This window comes from Pyrgilauda ruficollis, unplaced genomic scaffold (assembly GCF_017590135.1).
Source record: "Pyrgilauda ruficollis isolate IOZ18807 unplaced genomic scaffold, ASM1759013v1 scaffold10, whole genome shotgun sequence".
Taxonomy (NCBI): Eukaryota; Metazoa; Chordata; class Aves; order Passeriformes; family Passeridae; genus Pyrgilauda; species Pyrgilauda ruficollis.
In genome coordinates, this window is record NW_024508101.1 from 8,125,413 (window position 1) to 8,147,776 (window position 22,364).

General features: G+C 39.0%; 1 protein-coding gene across 3 annotated transcripts in view; it reads left to right on the forward strand.

Moving 5' to 3' along the window:
* Positions 1–22,364, forward strand: part of FHIT (fragile histidine triad diadenosine triphosphatase) — a 521,419-nt gene that overhangs the window by 370,304 nt on the left and 128,751 nt on the right. For all 3 annotated transcript variants that reach the window (XR_005954783.1, XM_041463375.1, XM_041463385.1), the window contains exons 4-5: positions 15,101–15,246; positions 16,135–16,164. Coding sequence is in view for 2 of the 3 variants with exons in the window: in XM_041463375.1 (XP_041319309.1) it covers positions 15,101–15,246; positions 16,135–16,164 (176 nt within the window). In the remaining variant the exon portion in view is untranslated. The remainder of the gene's footprint in view (positions 1–15,100; positions 15,247–16,134; positions 16,165–22,364) is intronic.

Consider the following 22,364-nt stretch of genomic DNA (forward strand, 5'->3'; position numbering starts at 1 on the left):
TGCAGGCACATAAGCTAAACCTCCAAGAGAGAGTTGGTAAGTTTTGGGAGTTTTTTGATAGATCAGTGGCAGTCTCAGAAATGTCATCCTCCAAAACACAATTGTGTGCCTATGCGAGTTAAGGCAAGAAAAAAATTTTTAAAATTGTATTTTAAGATGTTCATTACCCTAGGAATCTCTCCTGCTTTGTTAAAACTGGTTTCCTTTTGTCCTGTAGGTTGTCCTAGAGCACATTTGGAGAGATTGGAGATGTTTTGATATTGGAGTTCTGAACAAGGAAACACGCTATGAGTTTCAGTGCACGTACACATCTATATATCTATAGCTTACACAAGTTTAAAGGAAATCAATTAGCAATTGACTATTGCAGAGCAATGGTGATAGCATCTGGAAGTGCGGATAGTTTTCTAAGTCTGAGCAAGGCTTTTGAATGTTCCAGTACTTTTTGAGGGCAAAATTACTCAAGGAGGAAGCTTGAGTAATTGCAGAATTTCATTATTTTAGGATTTCTGTAAGTGCAGATGAAAATGCAGAGGTGTAATTTGTCACCAAATGTTTCCAAATCTAAAATCTGTAAGACAGAGTTGCTCTCAAGGCATTCTCTAAGTGGCCCCTATGGCTTTGAGCTCTGTCTGCTCCTTTTGACCTTTAAAGTATACTGGAGGACTCATCCCTTCCCTGGGCCTTGAGGAGGGAGGCATGGCTACCAAACGTAATTCCTGGTACTTCTTTCCTGCTCAGTCCTTGCTGGTTGGAAGGCTTAGGTGAAACTGCCCAAGATGCCCAAAGGCAAACACATTCTTCTGAACAAACGGAAAGAAAATGAAAGCGTGTAAAGCAAAACGAGTCCGACCATTCCTTCTCAGCAGCAGAGTTTGCTTTTAGCTTTGTTCAAACATTGGTTCCCCATTCCTCCTCCCACTGGAAAACATTAAATTATTATAAGTGATAGTGAGTGTTTCATGCATTTTGTAGTACCTCAGGTCATAGAGGTTGCCAGTATGTGCAGGGTTTTACTTCCAAGCGTGGGCCTCTTGATGTCCTGGCTGCTGCCACTGGAGGTTTAGGTGTCAGAATTGTGCTACATATGTGGTGTCAGCTCTGCCTGTGAGCATAAGCTACAGCTCCATTTCCCAGCCTCCTAATTGCTATTAAAGGAGACAGCAGCAACCTTGCAGCTGGCATCTCATTTCATCAAAGCAATGATAAACTATATTCAAAAAATCCTTCTCTCACTTCAAAATCCTTTAGTTTTGGTGACAAATGTTGGGGTATATTTGCATACAAATCCTTTTCTTCCAGGAAAATGCTGATTTTTTTGTTGCTGCTGTTGTTTTTTTTAATGCTTTCTAAACATAGTTTGTCTGAAAGTTTTATGAGCCATTCCTCTTTTTTTTTTTTTGTTTTTTTTTTTTTTTTATACACAGCCTGATGAGCTGCTTCTGGAACAGAAGATACAGAAACAACATTAAATTGCTTCTTGGTTCCTCTTTTGAAGACAGCCTAAGCATGTTTTGCTATAGAACAATTTCCCCTGCCTCTTACAATTCTTTGGCTTCTCATCTCCATTCATAACTTTGCTTATCTTGCACATATTAATTAGTAATACGAATATAATTGGATCTGGCATCATGGCTGCAAGGGGTTTTTAAAACTTTTCACTATTGGTTTAACTTTTTTTCAAGTTTGGTTTAAAAGGTTGGGGGTTTTATTCATTAACTTTCCATTCTAATCAACTGTCCTAAGAAAGTGGCAGTCAAATGGAAATTTTATTTACTCTTTCTGATGGGAAATATGGTTTAAGAGAGTTTAATTCTCTCCTACTGAAAATCTACCCTGTAGAAGCATTTTTATCTCTTGATGACTGGTTGCATGGCAAAAACATCTCAGCCTAATCTATCGTCTTCTTGGACACCATTTTATCTCCTCTGCAATCGAATTTGTCTGTAGTGGAACCAACATTCTTTTTATCACCCAAGGTCTGATCTTCCAGCTTTCACCTTCAAAAGCACAGCCATCCTTAGGCAGACTGGTAGCTCAGAATGATTTATAACTGAGGAGAACTTTGAAGTTCCTATAAATAACCAAAAAAAGCAGTGTTTTCTGCCTTTTTTAGTTATACTCCAGTTTGCTTGCTTATGCTTAGGCATCTCTTGTGTCTTCCATTCTCTATCAGTGACATGCAGCCAGTAATGACTGTGCCACCAGTTTCTGAGTGGCCTGATAAGAATCCTAAGATAGTAATGTAAAGCCCAGGGAAAAAATGATTCTCAAGTGTTTTTCACACCAGTGGCAAGGATCAGCATGGGGCTGCATGTGAAATGCAGACGCCACATTCAAGGGGACTCTGTAGAGAACACGTTTAATTTACAGAGCAGCAAGTCTGCACATCACTTTTGTGAGACTGAGCTCTCCAACTGCACACAGCCATCACTGACATGTTGGGAGGTCGCTGAGTGATTCACATCCAGCAGCTTAGCAAGGGGAAGCTGAACAAATGACAGTGGAGATGCTTTCATTTGGAGGAATACCAAATGTTCCTGCTCTTTCAGCCCCTAGATATGGGATATCTACTTTGTGACCTTCAGAAAGAAAAAGAAATTCACATTTCTCAGCAAGGTGGCTTTGATGGTGATCATAAACCCCCAAGATATGCTGTGTGCTTGTAATTTAAGGAAGAAACACAGAGATCTGGAAATTCATTTACATATACCAAATCCAACATCAATTTTCTCCCTCACATCCAGGATGCAGTTGGAATACTATCATCTTTCTTTGCTGGATTTTTTTCCCCAATTGTTTGTTTGTTTGTTTTTGGCATATATTTACTTTCTCTTTTAACACTGATACCATGTCAGATTTAAACCATTTTTTTTCTTCCCTCCAGGGAACTGTCTACTGGAAATAAGTGCAGTGACATATTGTTGTTATCAGCTCGTATTATGGTAACACAGAGAGTTCCAAAGCAAAGATCACAGCCCAAATCTTTGGGGATATGTAGACATGCTGTGGAGTTCTAACAGCTGCTCAGATCTTGCTCCAGTAAGACTTTTAGGTCTGGGATTAATTTGGAGTGCACAGGGATCTTGCAGGTTGTCCCACTGGTTCCAGCAGTGGAAAGGGAAATACTTACTATTGAGGGTGAGTTAGGATGTAGAGAGTTGAAGGGCCATAAAATCAGATGATTGCCTTAAGGGACATCAGCTAAAGTAACTGAAAACCTCACAGTCTAAAGCACTTATAGGGAGCTGCATGCAGGTATTGAGGTTCATATGGGTGTTTCCATCTGGAACTTTGCAATAAAGTGGAGAAGGGAGCAGGAGGGAGGAGAGCAGGTTTGAGTCTCTGCAGAGCAGAAACCACAGTCGTAAACACAAAATATTTCACCTCTGCAAACGTCCTTTCATACCACTTGTGTGGTTGATTTTTGTGTTGATCTCACACCTACAAGACATTCAGAGTCTTCCCTTGCTACTTGTGTGTTGGAGCATTTGTTTTTCCCAGAACTGACCCTGTGCTGGGCATGAACATCCTTGGCTACTTTCAGTAGTGTCAACACAGGAAGAAAAAAATCAGTGGCTTTTACAAGTAACTCATGTCATGCAGGACACCATTTTTAGACTTAGCTCCTAAAGAATGTGTGCACTTCTGTGCCTCTCCACAAAGGTTGGCTGCTGCTGACACTGGCACAGGCAGATCTGCACCCAGCTGCTTTCCTGGAGGTGATGGGCTAATGGAAGTGACGGGAGTGGAAATGCTCCTGTGGGCAGAAAGCCATGCCAGCTCCTGCTGCACACGGCCCTGAAGGGATTTTGTGCTGCATGTGATGGGGCTTGGCCCTTACAGAGGGCAGAGGAGAGGGGGGAGATGCCTTCCCCCCCATCTCCTCCATTAGCACCTGTTAAAGAGCTAAGCATACACTGTTCTGGATTTGCAAATCATTATAATGACAGACTGTGACAATAAAAAGAGCCATGAAAATAGATCATGTAAAGAAGTCCTGGATTAAAAATCCCCTGGTACACGGGGACATGATAAAACTCCACTAAGTCAATAATCTGTGCATTAAGAACTCCTCTGGTTATGTAAAGGAACTAAAACAGTCTGTTTTTCTCAGTGAGCCAGAGGAAGCAGTAGCTGGGGTATGTAATAGGATGATAAAGAGTGCTTGCTTTTCAGTAGCCCTTACAGTCTAACTTGATTTACAGATCAGATCTCTGCTGCTGACAGCAGAAAGACTGTAATGATGCCAATGACCGTGTCTAAGAGAGTCTCAGTTGTGTCTTTATTCCAAGTCCTCAGAAAGGAAATAATAAAAACAGATAATCACATTAAAGTAATGGTTTCAGATGACACTCACACAAAATAAGGTTATTCAGATAAGCTGCTAGTTTGTCTTCTTCATTCCCGTGTTCTTGAATATTACAGGAGTTCTGGATGAGAGTATGAATTTATGTACCGTGCATCGCGGAGCGATTCAGCAGAGCTGGGAACAATGCGCATTAATGACAATAATAGTATTAGAACAGCATCTACAGAGGCAATCATGACACAGGGCCCTGCTGTCCTTATCCAAGGGAGCTTATTATGCAAGTGAAAAACAAGAAGGAGACCTACTTTCTGATTCCCTCCTCCTTTATAGCTTTCATTGTCTCGGGTGCTTTGTAAGCTATGTGTTTACCATCTCTGCTTGAGTTTTATTTTGTATTAAAAGGAGTGCTTTTTATGGATAGTTTCATGTTGAAGATGTACTCCATATCTGTTTTACATTCTCTCAGCTCTTAAGTATGACTTTCTCAAAACTGACTCCCCTGGCAGGGGAAGAAAAATGCTCCTTTAGGAGCATTTTGTCCTGACACACACCTTCTCTGTGAACCTTCTCATTGACACCCAGCTTTTTGTGTTAAAGCAGGTATGAAATAAGTTGTCAAAATTAAGTTGCTAAAGAATAGTGGCTTAAAATAATTTATTTTCATGTTGAGCTACCTCTTAGTCTCTGCATAAATGCTACACAGGGTCTTTGATATTTCCACCCCACCTTTCTCTCTGCTGCAGCTGAGTGAGGGCTGATTCCCTGCTTAGCTGCGCTCGTGATTTTAATCCCCAGAGACATAAACTACAGAAGAGACTATTGCTCTATCCCTTTTCCTTCTGAAGTACCTCTGAGAGCCCCCACTTGCCTTTCCCTTGTTTACCCTTTCAGTGTCCTTGTCATCCAGCTATTAATGTTTGTAAGGGTGTCCTGACACACAGAGGGGTGTGTGTGCACCTGGGCTTCTCTGGTGGATGCTGCAGAACTCCTTTGGGAGTTAACAGGGATGCTTTCAGTAGTCCTGCTGAACAGCAAAGAAATTTACATTTACAAAAACAGTAATCAACTCTCTTACTTGGAAAGTCATTTCTCTACTACATCCACTTCAACAGTGTATTCGGCCAATGCAGTAGAGATACACATCCATTATCACGGACTTTGCAATTTTAAGCATTCAAAGGAAGTGATGAAAATACACTGGGACATTTATCACATCAAAAATGTGATATTGCACGGCAGAGATGACATAGTTTGTCTCTCTGTCATGCAAGTGTGATGAACAGCTCTTTCACAAGGGAGACAGAAGATTCTCTCACCTTTTGGTCTGTTCCTGAAGGTGCTGATGCTTTAACAGAGGGCTAAGCCATACCTGCAAGGGGTGCAGTAATTTAGGCTCATCCTACTCTCATGGAATAGTTCCCTGGAACAGCATAGCCTATCCTGTTTCTTTAGGTGCAATTTCAGTAACTAACTATGCAAAATATGCCATGAGCACTGCCAGTTTAAGGCAAACACTGCTCTCCATTGATTTTAATTGGAGCAGTTTTCTGAATACCCTAACAGAGCCAGGTGGAAAACCAATCCTAGAAATTAATGAGAATCAGGTGGTTTAGTCCATTTAAAAACTTTGAAAATCCCAGCACACATTACAATATTCTTTGAGGAATATGCTTAGTGTAAGATAGCCTGAATTATCCAAATTCAGTTTTCCAAAATTCCCTGTTATTCGTGTTTCTCATTATCTATAAATTACATTCAAAATTACCTTAATTACCTGAAACCTTGGTTATCCAGACATATTTGTTGTCCCCTGTGATGCTCTGGTAATTGATCTTGTACTGCACTGCTGCAGCTGATGCTTCACTGGTTACGGAGTGAAGGCACCGTTGGTCTGCCGCGTGCTGCTACAGGTTTGTCTTTCTCTGTGTTGCTCAACATAAAGTTGATGCAGAGCTACAAAGAGTACATGGAAAGCTCTTAATCATCTGCATTGATAGGTATTTGGAGAAAGTAGAGCTGTTATCAACTTCTCCAGGTATAACAGGACCTTCCTTGACTTAACTGTGGAGAAAACAGAAGAGGATGAAATGAAACTTCCCAAGCAGCAAAGTACTTCAACAGTGCCAATAAAGATCTGGCTTTTCACAGTTCCAGATCCTCTGGTTTACTCTGGTCAAACCAATTTGCCTTCAAAATTAGGTGAGAGAAAACCCAGGGATATTCACCAATTTTTAATCTGATTAATTTACTACTGTTACCCACCATAGGTGTCCAAAACAGAAGAAAAATATTGTGCTTTCAAGTGCCATAGACAAAAATGTCAATAATGCTTATGGTTTGTACAGAACCTTAATTCCCACATTCTCTGGTATCTTTCTACCAGGTAAAATATCGTTTCCAGGAAAACTTATTGTCTGGTATATGGCATCCAATAAATTTCAAGAAAGTAAATTTGTCATAACTAATATTTAGTAATTAGTTATTCCCTCATTATAGCTCCTGAATCATGACCTAGAATATAGCTTCATAATGATCACATTCATTTTTGAATATGATGGTGCTGCAGCCTTAATTAAGACCAAATGCTGAAGCATTTTCTCACAATATTCTCAGGTGGAGGGGCTGGATCACGAGCTCTCTTTGAAATGTTTGAAATGAGGCATTGCAATAACATGTTACAATGGCATGTTGCAATTCCAGCAGGGTTATTTTGGTAAATTGAATTTTTCTGGTGCTGCAGGTCATTTGGACAAGACTTGCAGCTGCTGAGTAGCTTTGCATGAACAAATCAGTTGCTATGACAAATGCCATCGCTCCAATATTTAGGCCAAAACACTGGTTTTTGACTGTTGCACCCCAAATATTGTTTGGTCTCTGCTGTCAGCTTTGGGCGTGGCTCTTTATTTCAGTGGTCTTGTACATTTACTGTTGCTATAGGGGCATTGATAGCTTCAGGTAATTGTGACCAGTTTTGTCATTCATTTAGAAAAAAGATATATCAACTGGAACGGGTTCCTGTACAGCAGAATTTCTTTACAGGTCTCAAAGCATCACAGCAGTTATAGATGGCATCCTTCTATATTGGAACTTCTGCATTTCTGTGTTGGTCACTGGTTTTGCTTTTTTTGGGCCTTCCAAGATCAGAAGCTTAGTGTGACTCTAAGAATGTTGTCGTGATTCCTGTTACAAATGTAAGTTTAGATCTTGAGTAAATTTCCACCAAATGAGACTTGGATCAGAGGTGGTTTCTGAGCCACAAACTCCCACAGCTGCTCTCACTGTGGTTCCACTTAGGTACCTGCTACTGCCCGAGGCTGTCCCCGAGGCCAGGAGCCAGCAGAAAAGGACAAATCCTGCACTAAAATACCACTTGCTATGAGGAACTGAGCTTTTAGTTGACCTACTTGACATACCCTAAAGGCATTTAAAGGGAATATCAACTGTATGAAAGACTTGTTTAAATGAAAAGTGAGCAGTTCTGAATCTCACATTTCCCCACTGTGGCCCTGTGTCTTGTGGAGTCACTGTACTTTGTGTAGCAGGACTTTGTACTTTGCTGTGCTATCTAGCAAGATTCAGACTATAAGCCTTATCTATATTTAAATTAATAAGCCATATCTATATTTAAATTAGATGTATTGACTTTTAAAAGTAAACTAATGTTTATTGTTCATTTCTTGGAACTATTGCATGTTTCACTGACATGAAAAGTTATTTTAAGTCCTTTCAGTGGGGTGAGAAGATCAAGTAGAATAAAAACTCCACTGTATAAAAGCTGCAATGTGGTCTTCAAAGAGTGTACTTATCATAGTGTGGAGAGATCCATGTCAAAGATTTGCAGTGATTGCTCTTTGTTCTAGTGGAACCACCAGTTCTCTGATATATTGCATAAATCTGATCTTCTGCATTAGTGTAAACATGTACTGAGCTGCCTTATCAAGATCAAATTATTTAGATAATTTGTCTTATCTTAATGGCTTTTTTTTATTAATGCTAATATGTGGCAGAGCAATATATATATAAAAAGTTGTATGTGAGTTTAATAGTCTGAAGCAATTTTTAGTTTTTATTGTAACTTTATTGCATTTGCATTAGTTCTTAATCATCTTTATTGTCCAGAGCTATGTTTTTTCCCAAACTAGCAAACTCTGTGATGTACTACTATTTCCCATAGTGTACCAAGAAACTCCTCTAACATATATTTAAATACAGTTCTACATGTAAAATCCATTAAAGAGTTCTCCTTCACATTTTCCTGTTATGAGATACTTACTCTTAATCCAAACACCTCTACAGATTTCCTCCCTGAAGTCAGTCACTCCATCTTACTGAATAAGGCTTGTTCTGGTTTTGCATTGCTACAGGTTTATGGATGTCCTAATTCTGTGGGTTTACTGGGAACTGAATGGGTGCCCCGACATATTGTTGTAATGAAGCAAAATATGCATTTGATTAATTGTTAAAGGCTTTTTTGATGTCCTCTGTGTGTATGTGTGTGTGCTATTTCAGTGTTCTCTTCCTTCTTAACTCCTCCTACAGGCAGCATCTGTGAAACCATTATTGTTTTCCTCACACAGAGAAATTGCTCCCATAGCCTTCAAAATTTGAAGAATTGTTCAAGGGCATAAAAAAAGATAAATGACTGGCAGTTGTTTTTCAGTTATATTAATTTTATTAGTCATGCATTCTCCTGTGTTTTTTCAGAGCTCTGGGACTTCTTTCTCTGAGCAATTAGAGATTTTGAACAAAGAAAACTTCTGCTTAGATGCAATGATGAATTTAATACCCCTGCCCACACTCCTCAGCTGAATCTGGGGACATTGTGGTGAGTTTTAATACCTGAAGCTTTGTCTGTGTGATTCTCTATGCTTGGGGCTCTTGATGCAAATTCATGTAAAACAGTGTAAGAAAAGAATAATCGCCCCTGCTGCCCCCCACGGCGCATTATTTCTGCATTCCCTCAGCTTATGGCTGTGCAGAAGGGTTCTTTCATACAGATGCATGAAATAGTTGGAAATAATAATTTATTACAGTTTTTTTGCAGCTGGTTATTCTGGCCCCTGAGCTCCCAGCACCCACCTCAGGGCATTTTCCTCCCGCTCAGTGAGGGCTGGGCTGGCCCCTGAGCAGCTCCTGGTGGACATCTCCCATGCCCATCAAGTTCTTCCCGCTGGTACCAAGAGATGGTGGCAGTATCTAATCTGCATTAATCCTAAAATGAGCACAGCCCCCATTTCCAAGGCAGGAGGAAATCCCTGTTGGGGGTTGCTCTGTGAGTGACTGGGTGTTTTCAGCCTGCAGGGAGAGCAGAGGCTGCTGTGCTTTAAGTCACTTACCTAAGCTTATGAAATGCATGCAGGAATATTAAGTCTCTATAGTTTGGGACAGTTTTTTAATGAAAACCAATTAGTCAAAACCAAACCATTAATTAAAAAGTAGTTTTTGAGGTGTGTCCCAAAATTAAATCATTAAAGAAAATTTTGACTATTAACTAAAGCACTTTTTATGTAAAAAAAACTAGAATGCTAAAAATAGATATCTAAGACTTTTTAAACTTTTGGAGATTTTATTTTAAACTTTTGGAGATTTTATTTTAGAGATTTTGACTTTTTGTCATTAAAATATGTCTTTGGTTGTTTTTGTGGGGGTTTTGGTTGTTGTTGTTTGCTGTTGTTTTGGCTTGCTATTGTTTTTTAGATGTTGACTCTTGCACTCCCTCTTGTGAGAGGGAAGACTGTTTAATGAAATGGGAAATGCTTCTAGTCTAATGTGAGCTATGAATTCCTGACTGTGTGAAAATAAATAATTCTCCTAAGTTAAAAAATTTTATAACAAATGGTATAGAAAGCTAACAATATTGGTGAAACCCAGGAGCTTCATAAAGTGGCAATTACCCTTTCACTTTTAGATATTTTCCCTTTTTTCCCTTGTATTTTGTTCTTTTAAAGCCTCACATATTAAGAAAACCTGTCAATTTTAATGTTTTTAAGTGGTTCTTCAAAAAGACAAAGAGAAAAAAAAGAACTTTATTCCTATTGTTAGAGTGTCAGTACCTGGAGAGCCTTTAATTTTTTCCTTTTTAAAGCTTTGAATTGTTCTGTTTGAAGTTCAAATTCAGAAATAAAACAAGAGTCAAAACTGAAAGTGTGTTTCTATATAGCAAATTAATGGACTTAACCAGGAAAAAGCTGTGTTCAGCTCTAAAGCTTGTCACATAAAAGGAATTTTAACCTCTTTGGGATTTCTTTTTTTTTGGTTTTCTTTCTTTTTTGACCCCCCAAAGGCCATTTTTCCAACATTTCAGAACTACAGAACATGTGTACCTTGATAGTTGTGTGTGAAAATTTATAATAGGCACTTTGTGAGGTTGAGTGGAGTCCCATTGAAGCGAACAGAGAGCTTGGCCTAGGCCTTAAATACACAATTACAATAATTTAAGCTTCTAAGTCAAAATCCATATAAAGCAAATAAAAATTACTGCTGAGCCTTTGAATTTCAGCCTTCACTCTGTGTGTATTAGTGGAAGGAAAATTACATTTGAAGTGGTCACCATGCAGATGTTGGCCAGGTGTTTTGTTTTTCTTATAGAATCTGAGCAGTCAGGTGGGGTTGGTCTCTTTCTCCAGGCAGCAACTGGCAGAACAAGAGGTCACAGTCTCAAGCTGTGCCAAGGGAAATATAGGTTGGATATTAGGAAAAAGCTTTTCATGAAAAATGTTGTAATGGCCTGCCAGGGGAGGTGGTGGAGTCACCATCCCTGGATGTGTTTAAAAAGCCTGGATGTGGCACTGGGTGCCAGGGTTTAGCTGAGGTGTCAGGGAACAGGTTGGACTGGATGATCTTGAAGGTCTCTTCCAACCTTGTGATTCTGTGGTTCTCTCTCTGATCACCCCCAAGCCAGCGTGCAGTTAGCACGTGCTGACTTTTCAGTCATGCCCCAAAATCCCGAGCGAGCACATCCTTCAATTCACAAACCCAAGGGGGATTTTTCCAACACAGATTGATTTGTGTATGTGTATTTAGGTGTTAGGGAGAGAAGTAAGGCTGTTGAGAGACTTCTGCAAGCTTTAGAGAGAGAAACAGTTGTTACAGGTTATAATAAGGTGTAAAGGTTCTTCACTCCCTAAAATGGAGAAGCTGACATATTAAATTGCATGTGCTCTAGTGATGTGGACTGACTCAGAGAACTTGAAGGAAATAACAGCTGTGCACATCAAAGCTTAAAAATAGAAACTTCATCAGTCAGTAGCAGTTCAGAATGAATGAAAAAATAAAAAAAAATATTAATTACAGTGCTTAGACAAAGGAAAGTTAAAGTTCAAACTTTCTGAAGGCAGAATGTTGTCAGCAGTGCTGCAGCATGTCTGTGCTGGGTGGCAGCCCCTTGTCCTGCTGAGCCACTCTGTTAATGGGGGGCTCTTGGACACACGCAGGACACTACAGCCATTTCAGATACCCCAAGATGACTCAGGGTTCCCACCTGACTGGCAGTTATGATGTAGGAAATATGGGAGACTCCTGCCCTTCTGGAGTGGCAGCTGGATGCCCTGAGGCATCTCAGATGGCAGTAGATGCTTCAGTCTAAGGAGTAATTGCACATAAACATAAGTACAGACTCACTTTCCCTCATGTTTTTAATACATAGTCACCTGAAGTGGTTTCATAGCAGTGTTTGCAGTGGGTTATTGTAAAAAATAATGAACAGTTTATCTAATTTTAAACTTCGTAAGAATTCTGAGGTGACTAGAAAAGGTGTACAGCTTAAAATCAAACCAGGTATAAAATTAAAAACTATCCTAGCATCAAAAATTTTAGTTAAAAACTATGATTTAAAGTTGCAGTGGATGGTTGTTTTCCTAATGACCTCAAATTCATGAATTCCTTCTAACTTTTTCCTTTTAATATATTCATAGTTAAATATAACTTGAATGTTGTCCTAATTACATTCTCATGTTAATTTAGCTTTGATTCAGAATTTCTGTGATTATTCTTTGTAGAATTATTTTGAAATGATGGAAAGTTCAGAAAAGATGCTCCATTCTGTGATTGTGCCTTTGAATTATTTATCGAATTCAAAGACAGAAATATAGCTAAAATCTAGTTTGAGTTGTAAATGAGTTCTGGCAATGTAAGGAGGAAGTGCAAGTCCTTTCTGCAGAATGCCACGGGTGCAGCATTAGGTGCTGCAGGAGCACTGCTGGCCCCACATGAGCAGAGAGCTTCGTGGTTAATAAGAAACCTCTGCTGCTCCAGCTGGCAAGTGCTGTCTAAGCAGATAAGACAGATGATGTGTGGAAGAGGAGAGGCAAAGAGAGATACAGAGAACTTGCAAAATGACAGTGCAGATTAGTGACAAAATTAAGAGAAAACCTGTCCTGTCTTGGTCAGAAGTGGCCCTCACTCCCTCTGCGATGTGCCATGGAAACAAAAGCTTTCCCAAGAACTGTTTGACTCATGTTTTCCACAACCCATTGCAGTGGCAAACAGTACAGGGCTAACATCAATTGTAGGAACCAGCATTAATTCAGAAATTGTGGCTGTGGCCCTGAGCTAGGTAGAGAACAAATAATTGCTGGTGAGGCACTGCTGGGGAAAACTCAAAAGGAGAAAAGGAAACTGTCTTAATGTAAGCAGCAGTTTTGCTAGAGGTAAATGAAGGGAAATTCTTCATTGATAAATGGTTCATTGAGCCATGATAATAAAGCAGTCCTGCAGAAGAAGGATAATTATCTACTTAAGTATCAGATGCCCTAAGGGTACAAGCTTCCCTTCTCTCCTTTGGAAAAACGAACTCAGATTAAAGGAATGTCCTTTTTCCTGTTCTAGTGTTGACATGGGTTTCCTTTTTATGAGTAAAATTAATTAGTTTTTCTATTCCTTTATTCCTAGTATGGAAATCATGTCTGCCAGTCAACTTTGCAGCTCTCCCCTTGGGCCCAAAGTTTAGCCAATAGCACTGTTTATGGATGTGCTCTGTACAATGCACTGGGAAGGCACAAATGAATTACAAGGGTTTACTGTGCCTGGTAATTTACCAAGGGACACAGCATTGCAGAACTAAAACCCCACAAAACTAGGGGTTTTGTCTCCATCCAGGATTGTTTTGTTTACAAGTACCTGCTTTCTAAATATATTTTTCTCCTTTCTTAAATGTTAATAACATAAGCTGTAACAAGCGAAAAGAGGAATAGTAGTTTCTGTATTCTGATTCTGTACAAAAAAAGCCCTGAGAGACAGATTTTCAAAGCAGATTAGCACCCACAGCTGGGACCAGTCTTCTCCTGTTCTCTTGGGAGCTGCTACAGGTAGAGCTTGCTCAATTCTGCTCCCACTATAGCAAATATCCATTACAGACTTGTCTGTTCTCATCTGGATTTAGAAAAATGATCAAAACCTGCCACTACATCTTTACTTTGAGAAAATGTCTGGTTTTCTGTCCTATCAAAATGATAAGTGTGATTCTTATAATATAGCCTAGGTGTATGTAAACATGTTGTCTCTGTGCCTATGGAAATAATTGATCTTTCATATGTATTAATCTCTCCTTATTTCAAATGTCTCACATGGTTCTTGCCAATCAGGTTGATGTAACCTTTTCGTGAACCTGTTAACTGCAGAGCAGTTCCTAGTTACCTTTCCTGGATTATAGAGAATATTCCTGAACACCTGCAGGCTTCAAGATGCAGTAAAAATAAAGATGACTGTAATACAATGGCATGGAACTTAATTTTCTTCAAATAGTCCTTTGAATACTTATTTTAATACTGGAAAAAATAGTTTTCATAGCCTTTGGTCATGAAAGTTCAAGTGGTGTTAAAGGTTACTTTAAGGTCTTCATTCTACAAATTCTATTCTGTAAGTCAGCAAAGAATCCTGTCTGCAGGGAATTGAAATGAGAATCAAGTACTTGCTTGTTGGATCTACACAACTGAGGCTCTGTTAAGAATTCTGGACCATATTAATAATGTTGCATAATTGACTTTCAAGTGAGGAATCATAGCAGTTATTAATTACTGTGAACACAGCACATCAGATGACTGTAAGCAGCATCTGTGCACTTCCATTATTTACTTTATAGCTTCATTTCACTGACTCTCAAATCACAGTCACCAAGGTAGAATTAAATCAAAGTATATTTACAGGATTGTGAACACTGTTCTTTAAAGGAAATAGGCTTAATTATCTTAATGTATTTTTAAAAACTCATTATACTTACAACAGGTGAGCATTCCTTGTGAATTGTAAATAATGTGTAGAAATAAGTGATCTGCTATGATCAGCATAGTGCCAGCTTGTCATATTTAGGTGCCTAAAATTAGAGGTGTGAGATCAAGATTTTCAAAAATGTATATTACATATGGGGAAAAGCATTGTAATCTGCTGACTCAGACAACACATCCAAAGCCCTCTTAAATTTCTTTGGCTTTGCCCCATTTTTAATCACAAAAGAAAATATCTCTGACTTTCACAGGAGATAAATACCAGCATTTCTCCGTTGCGATGGTAAGTTTGAGTCTGTGAAAAAATTGCTTTCCCTTAAAGGTCTCAGTACAGCACAAGAGCCTTACCAATTTTGCCCATATCTGAGGGGTTTGAGGAAAAGAATTCTGAACACAGCATCATATAATTCCCTGTAATTCACCCTATGTTTCTGACGCTCTTGCTGTATCACCAGACAGGAAGAGCTCAGGCGCTTCAAGCGTGATCAGAACCAGGTTACAGGCTGGGGACTGAGACTGTTCTGGACCACTCAGATTTGTGTTTGTGCCTTGACACTGCCACCTTCAGATGTCCTTGTTTGTCCCCTGCGGCCGGTGGAGCGTTTCCGTGACCTGTGTCCCGAGGAAGTGGCTGATTTGTTTTGTACAGCACAAAGGGTCGGGAACGTGGTGGAGAAACATTTCTGTGGCACTTCGCTCACCTTTTCCATCCAGGTTGGTAAACCAGTCTGCTAAGAAAGCTTTAATGGTTTGTTTTATCAAGCCTTCAGCCTTTTCCCCTTGTCCAATCACAAAAGGACATTGAAACTTCAAGGGGTAATAAATGCAAAATAACAGTAATAACAGACAAGAAGCCAAATAACTGCATTGCAGTCTTCCAGATTTGCCATTGAGAAATCTAAAGAGAAAACCAGTGGGAAAGTGTGGTTAATTAACAACTGCAAAGCCTTGGATAAAGCCAGCAAACACTCTCAAATGGTGTGCTTGTTTGTGAGTATTTCAGGAAATAGTCTTCCTTCAAAGTGTTTGCAGGGTTGACCTCTAGAGAAGGCAGCCACAGCCCCTGTTCCACACACAGCCCACTGCACACACTTGAGATAGGTGATCACTCCTCACAGATATTTATATGCAGGCAGAGAGCTGTAGCCATGTAAATACATTATAAATTCTGACCTTTCAGTTGTTTGTGCTGGGTGTTTTTATACCAAAAATGAACTCTGTTTAAAGCAAACCAGGAGACTAAGCCCATTCATTAGAATCAGAATTTAAGCAAGCATAGTTTGATTAAATTCTTATTTCCACGTGTGATTTTATGTTCACAAGGATCAGAAATTTATTGCTAGCTATTGAAAAATAGAATCTGAAAAAATGAAAAATAGAAACTGTTGTTTTTGTGATTTGAGACAGTTTCCCTCTTTGCTGGGTTCTGATATGGAAAGGAGCTTTGTCCAAAAAATTAGTGTTGAATGGTCCTCAGGAAAAATATGCTAATTTAACAGACAGAGTAATTGATGTAAATTATTATTAAGATTTCTGAATTTCTGTGTGATTTGTGATTCCTTGTTAGATCCTCTAACCTGAGACTTTTCCCTTTGCTTACAGGATGGCCCTGAAGCTGGACAAACAGTGAAGGTGAGTGCTTGTTATGCAGAATACAAATTAACACACAATTATAGGAACTAATAAAAGATCAAAGCTCGTCATCTGCAGTGCATTGCTGTATTGTTACTTTATCCTTGAGATAAAAAACCCAAGTGTACAATAGCAGTAAATACTTTTTATTGAAATTGCACAAGATAATGTTTACACGTTTTCTTCCTGAACAAAAATTTTCAATCAAGAAAATATCTTTTCTAAGCTGCTGGGTGTATTTATGCAAGGAAAGCCTCATGAAAAAGGCATCTGGTTTAGTTTTTTGTTTGTTTTATGGATAAAATATTGCCCTTCCATTCAGGATCTCTTTGTTTTTCTGTTTATTGCCTAATGAGTTGTAGCTAATTGTAGGAACAGTTAAACTGAACCACATAATGAAAATATACCTTTTGTCTACGATTTCTCTCAACGTATTCATATCACATTCTTGCTACTGAAGTTCAAATGTAATGGGCCCAGTGAAGCTAAAAACCAGATTTTAAGTGCACTCCCAAAGAAAAAGGTGGGAGGGTGGAAGGGAAGAGAAGGATTTATGATTATATTCTCCACTTGAGTAATAACACAGATAACATCCAAGATGTCTCTCCAGCCATGTTTCACTGCCTCATAATGCAAATGCAATTGCATGTGTAGTTAGATGATATGCCTCAACATTAGATAAAGACCATTTTTTACATTTGGAATCAGAGGAAATTCAAATATGACTATGGGTTAGCACTTTGTAAAATCAAATTAGATGTCTCAGAGAACCTGTTTGAGTTGATTAAGATAACTGTAACAACCAAATGATGGTGGATAGGAACATTTTACTTTTTTTTCAATTTGCTGAATTGACCTTATTTTTCCTTCTGCCTTTTGCTGGCTGCTTTGAATATTTAACAGAGAGATAATAGGGAGAGGGAAGAAGAAATTAGAATATCACCAAGCTTGGGATGTGATGAAGGAATGTAACACATTTTATTTCTGTACTGTGACAAAACAGATTCCTTGACTCATGACTTTGAGTGCATTGGGTGGGTTTCACTGGCAGTGTCTATTGATAGGTAAAATAATAAGTTTAACTATTTTTGAAGTAAATTTTGTTATTATCACCAATATGATTTACGAAGAAAATCTGAGGATTTATTTTAATAACTTGAACAAGTGTATTTCTCTCTATTAAGAAAGGGTATATAGGAATGGTTATATGTGAGAAGAATTATTTATATGAGTGAGCAAAGGAAGATGTAAAAATACCCATCTTCTGTAATTGTGAATGGTAACAAATGCTTATGTAGGCCTTAAAAAGGCAGGAAGTTCTGTATTGCTTTGGGTTTGTACTGGAAACAAAGAGCATTAAGTGTTTATTGCAAAATGGCAGCCACCCTTCATGCCTCCTTCTCACACTTTTAATAAACACTGAGATGAAAATGACCTGTTCTTACAACTGTGAACCCCTAGACTTTGCAATTATGAGTGTGTATTCATAAATCAGAGGTTATCAGTTTACATTTCTCTACTTTTCTGCATCATTGGGCAACACTGTAATTTATCATCATCGCTTTGGGATGTTTATCATCCAAAAATGCCAACAACTATTTTCTTCAGAGAATTTAGAGCTTTCAAAACTTCAATCAGGAAAGAAATTACTGTGATCAAGATCTTCTTTTAAGTGAACAATAGGGTGGATACATAAATAGCTTGTTTCATTTAAACTTTTCTGAATCACAAAACTTGAAACAACACCTATGTGACCTACAAATTATTTATGAACCTTAAATTCAATGTGTCATGTTTCTGGATGTGGATTTATTTGAGGGTTTTTTTAATGTATGAGAATCCACAATAATCCAGCCTCCTCTGAGAGAGCTTTTAATTAAAATTTCTGGAACAGACCAAACATTAGAAAAACATTCTAAAAGTAAAAATAGCAAAACATCACAAATATTCCAGGGACTTTGTGGAGACTGTTTAAGTAGGGTAGGCAAGTGTATCTCAGGAGCTAATTAGGTGTAGCTGATTTTGCTTTGAATGGGGTTACATACCAGATGGTTTCAAGAGTCTTTTCCAGTTGTATTTTTTGTAATTCTGTATACCTGTGTAAATATATAAATAAATACTGTATGTGCTGTGGAGGAACAGAAATACAGGAAGCAGGAGAAGAGTACTGACTTTTCAATTGCTCAGTACAAAATTTTACTGCAAAATGGGAAAAGCTATCAGCCTAGCTGAAGACAAAACCTGAGAAATTCAGTCTGAAAAAGATTAAAGAATTCTCCTTCTTTGTCCACAAGAAGAAATTATAATCCATGTACAAGAAAAATCTTGAATCTGAGTCTCAGGTCGTTCTTAGCAATGGAGGTGCTGAAAATTATATGTGCAAACTATGCAACAGTTTGGAAGGAGATGATCCTTTCCATGTGATTTTGGCTAGAAATCAGTGATAAGATTGTCTGCCAGTGTTACATGTCCCTTTTGGTGGTGTGAAAGCTGCTGGTTTGTGCATCTTGTGTTAAACCCTTTCTAGTTACCCAATGGGAAGCTGTTCAGGATCTAATTGTAGTTTCTTTATTGCTGTACTCTGTTCCTCCTTTGCATCTAAGGTAGCAGAGCCTGCAGGACAATGTTCTAGGGCAGCTTATGGCCCTTGAAATTCCACTTTACTGTGTGTTTTCACTGGATGGGTCTTTGAAAGTAATTATACCTGACCCTCAGCTCACCAATATTTTTAAGTATAGGTGGGTCTTTTCCCACCCTTTAGCAGCTGGAAATATACACATGGTAAGGGATTCTGAACCATGTCCCCAGTCTCAGACAGCAAAATAATGCAATATATTCCTTCATATCATTTTTCATAGCTTTCCACCTATTTTACCTATTCCAGCCCTGTCACCTGTTTATGAGAGAAACAATTGTCCTTCTCCAAAGATGATCACAGAATTGCACACTGCTTTATTGTGAGAGGTTCTTGAACCACTCACAACAGAGAACTTGAGTATCTCTGGCACCTGAACAGTGTGTCATCAAGCAAAACCATCTTTTGGCATTCAAGAGATTTTGAATACTTGTTACTTGAGAAAAGGAGGAAATTGTGTTTAGGTCCTTCCTTAAAGACTATTAATCTCTGCAATTTTGAGCTTTTTGTTGGAGAACACAAAACCCATGGTGTCCTTGTGCCAGAAATGGAGGGTGGGTTTCATGCTGGTTCTGTTTGAGAATGCCTTAAATATCCAGGCAATTTCATGGATCAGGGAAATCAGCTCTGCATCTTAATGCAGGGCTCTTATTGCTATGTCAAGTGAGCGACGTTTCAAGATTTCCCTGGTATGTTTTATAGCCTTCTTTTCATCATCAAGTCAGCAAACGCTCTGGCTGCCTGGGTGGATGTATAGCTTAGTGTAGAATAAGCTCTCAGGTTTACCTTTTACGTGAGATTCAATCACAAGAAACTCCATGGATTCTGTACTCTGTAAAGGCTAAACAAATCAAGCTGGCAGGAGCATGAAGCAACTAATTTATCTGTAGAGACAAGATAATATTGCACAGCAAGTGTCCATTGCACAAACACGTATGAACACATCCTCTATTTTGCAGCAGTGTTGAAGTCTCCAGCAGCTCAGCACCTCCTCTGTTACCCATGAGAAAGGGAGGGCCTGTTTGCCAATTACAGGTCCCCCTAAATAAATGAGAAAGCAAAGCTGATGGTGGCTGTGTGGGTATGTGTGCAGAAACTTATTTTATATGTCACACATTCCACTGGTTATTTTATACTGACAAGATTGTCTCATGATTATTTTTGATGTACATATTTTTCTTTTCCAGATGTTTTTTAATGCTGTGTTAAATCAATCCACCTGGCTTGCATTCCTCAGAAATCTTAACCTGAGCTGTGGAGCCCAGGGCTCATTTAAGCTCACAGCAGCCTACTCTTTCATCCTCTTTGTCTATTTATGTCTTGACCCGAAGTACTGGTCTGGAGGGTTGAGTCTTTAAATTTAATCAGATCACATTGCAGACTAATTGCATCGGAAGGATTAAATTCACTAACTGCAGTGCTTTTGATGCCTCAGCCTCTTTCCCTGCAGACCAGCAGAAGTGAGCCCTGGTTTAGTGAAGTACTAGAAACCCTCTTTTGCTCTCTTAGAAGAACAAAAAAAGCTGGTGCTTGAGAAATGTGAAGATTTTTCTTACCTTTAAACAAATCTAAAAACTCAGATACAAAAAGACATGGAAGCGACAAATTTTTGAAAACCAGATTGTGCTGAAATATGTGAACAAATTGTCTCCTGTGCTTTACCCTTAAGAATGATAATTCTCTTGGAAGCTTGTGAGACATCCAAAAATGATTTGAGGAAGTGCAGCAGTGTCTTTGAATTGCTCTGAGAACCACACTAATAGTATTTGGTTGGAGACTATATAATATTGTGGACAGGTAATTGGTACAGCAAATTCAGTAGTCTCAGGGCTGCTACGTCTGTTTTGAGCTCAAAATTTTCTGTTTCAGTACTATATTTAGTTTGGGGTGGTTTGGGGTTAGTGATGTATATTTTCAAAGCTAGGGTTATACTGCCCCTTACAGAGACAGAGAAGCAGCAGGATCATCCAGATCATTTCTTCCCCCTTCCTTGAAGTCTTTTGCCAGCTCTATGGTTTCTGCTCACTCTAAATAATAATTCCTGCCCTTTCCTTCAGGGATTTTTTTTCAAAATCTGCCTTGTGTTGGTCTAAATTTCCTTTCAGTCCTTTATGTTTTCTATGATGCAAAATAAGTCCTAATAAGTCTTTGCTTTCTGAGCTCCTTACTTCTGTTCTTAACATGTAACATTTAGTTTTTGACTGAACAATAAGCTTTCCAGAAAAAAACATCATATTGTTATTTTGTTTGCCATGCTTATAGATTTAAGAGGCACTGGTAAATCTGTAAACCCTTCCCTAAAACAAATAATAATATACAGGGCCTAGAATGAAAACAGTTCTTTTGCCCCCACAATTTGTACAGATCAGTTCCTGTACTTCAAACATGTAACAGCTGACAGAAGTAAGAGGTGTCTGTGTCCAGAATATACCCATGGAAAGTTTTAGAGATTGTTTTGAAGACTGAAGAAGATGAAAGAAAAGTGGGAAGATGGAAACAGCCTAGTGATTGATGGACATAACACCATCCTGGCTGTGAATACCAAAGGCCCCAAGGCACTGATAAATTGGAATGATGACCTGGATAATGAAGTCTGATCTAGAAATACTGGGTTGTGAAGTTCCCTGAAGGGATGGGGACTGAAATTTTTGAAAGATTCTCTTTAGCAGTGAATTATGATAGTTCTGCATCTAGATTATTTTGAATTTCAAGTAGTGAATGTCATGACATGCTGTACCTCTGACTTGTATAGCAATATAATCCTGTCTCTGTACAAACAGGGAATAGTCTGTATAGACTATAAATATAAAAAACATAACCAAACAAACAAACAAAAAAAATCACCCAACAAAGCATTGTTAGAAATAGGCCAGTATAAATGAGGATAGTAAATTAAATTTCCAGAGATTTAAGTTGAAGAATGGTGATGAAAAGGAACATTTTACTATTCTGTGCTAGCAGTTCTACCCTTCTCTCCTGCCATATGGATTTCTTAGATGAATGTTCTCTTTAGGTAGTTTAATTCCAAAAATATCCCCAGAGCTAGTCACAGATATTGACACTGTCTAAATTAAACCATAATAAGCAAGTAAGTGGGTTCAAATGCTTGTTTAAATTGCTTTGGCGTGCAGATATTAAAAGTCCTGCAGCTCTGCTGGCCACCTCCAGCTCCCTCCTGGCTGGGCACGTTCCAGTTCAGCCCCAGAGCTGCCACTGGGGTTTTCCTCTCCCAAAGTCTGGCGGGTGGGAGCTGGACCATGGAATGTGTGGTTCTGTGAGTCAGGAGGGCAGTGAGCACTCCCAGGAGTGTCCCTGGCAGGGTGATGTGCCTGTGCCAGTCCCAGCAGCCCCATCCTGGCTGAGCAGAGCCCGGGGAGCCGGGGGCTGGGCCAGCAGCTGCTCCAAGGGAACCCAGCGGTCGCCTTGGGTGACCTGACTAATTCCCACAGGAAAGGGTTAAACACTGCCAGGGCTCGCTGCATTCTGCCCCTCTGCAGCTCCAGGACAGCCTGCTCCTGCTCCGACAAAAGATTTTTAAATATCCTTTTTTTTTTTTTTTTTTTTT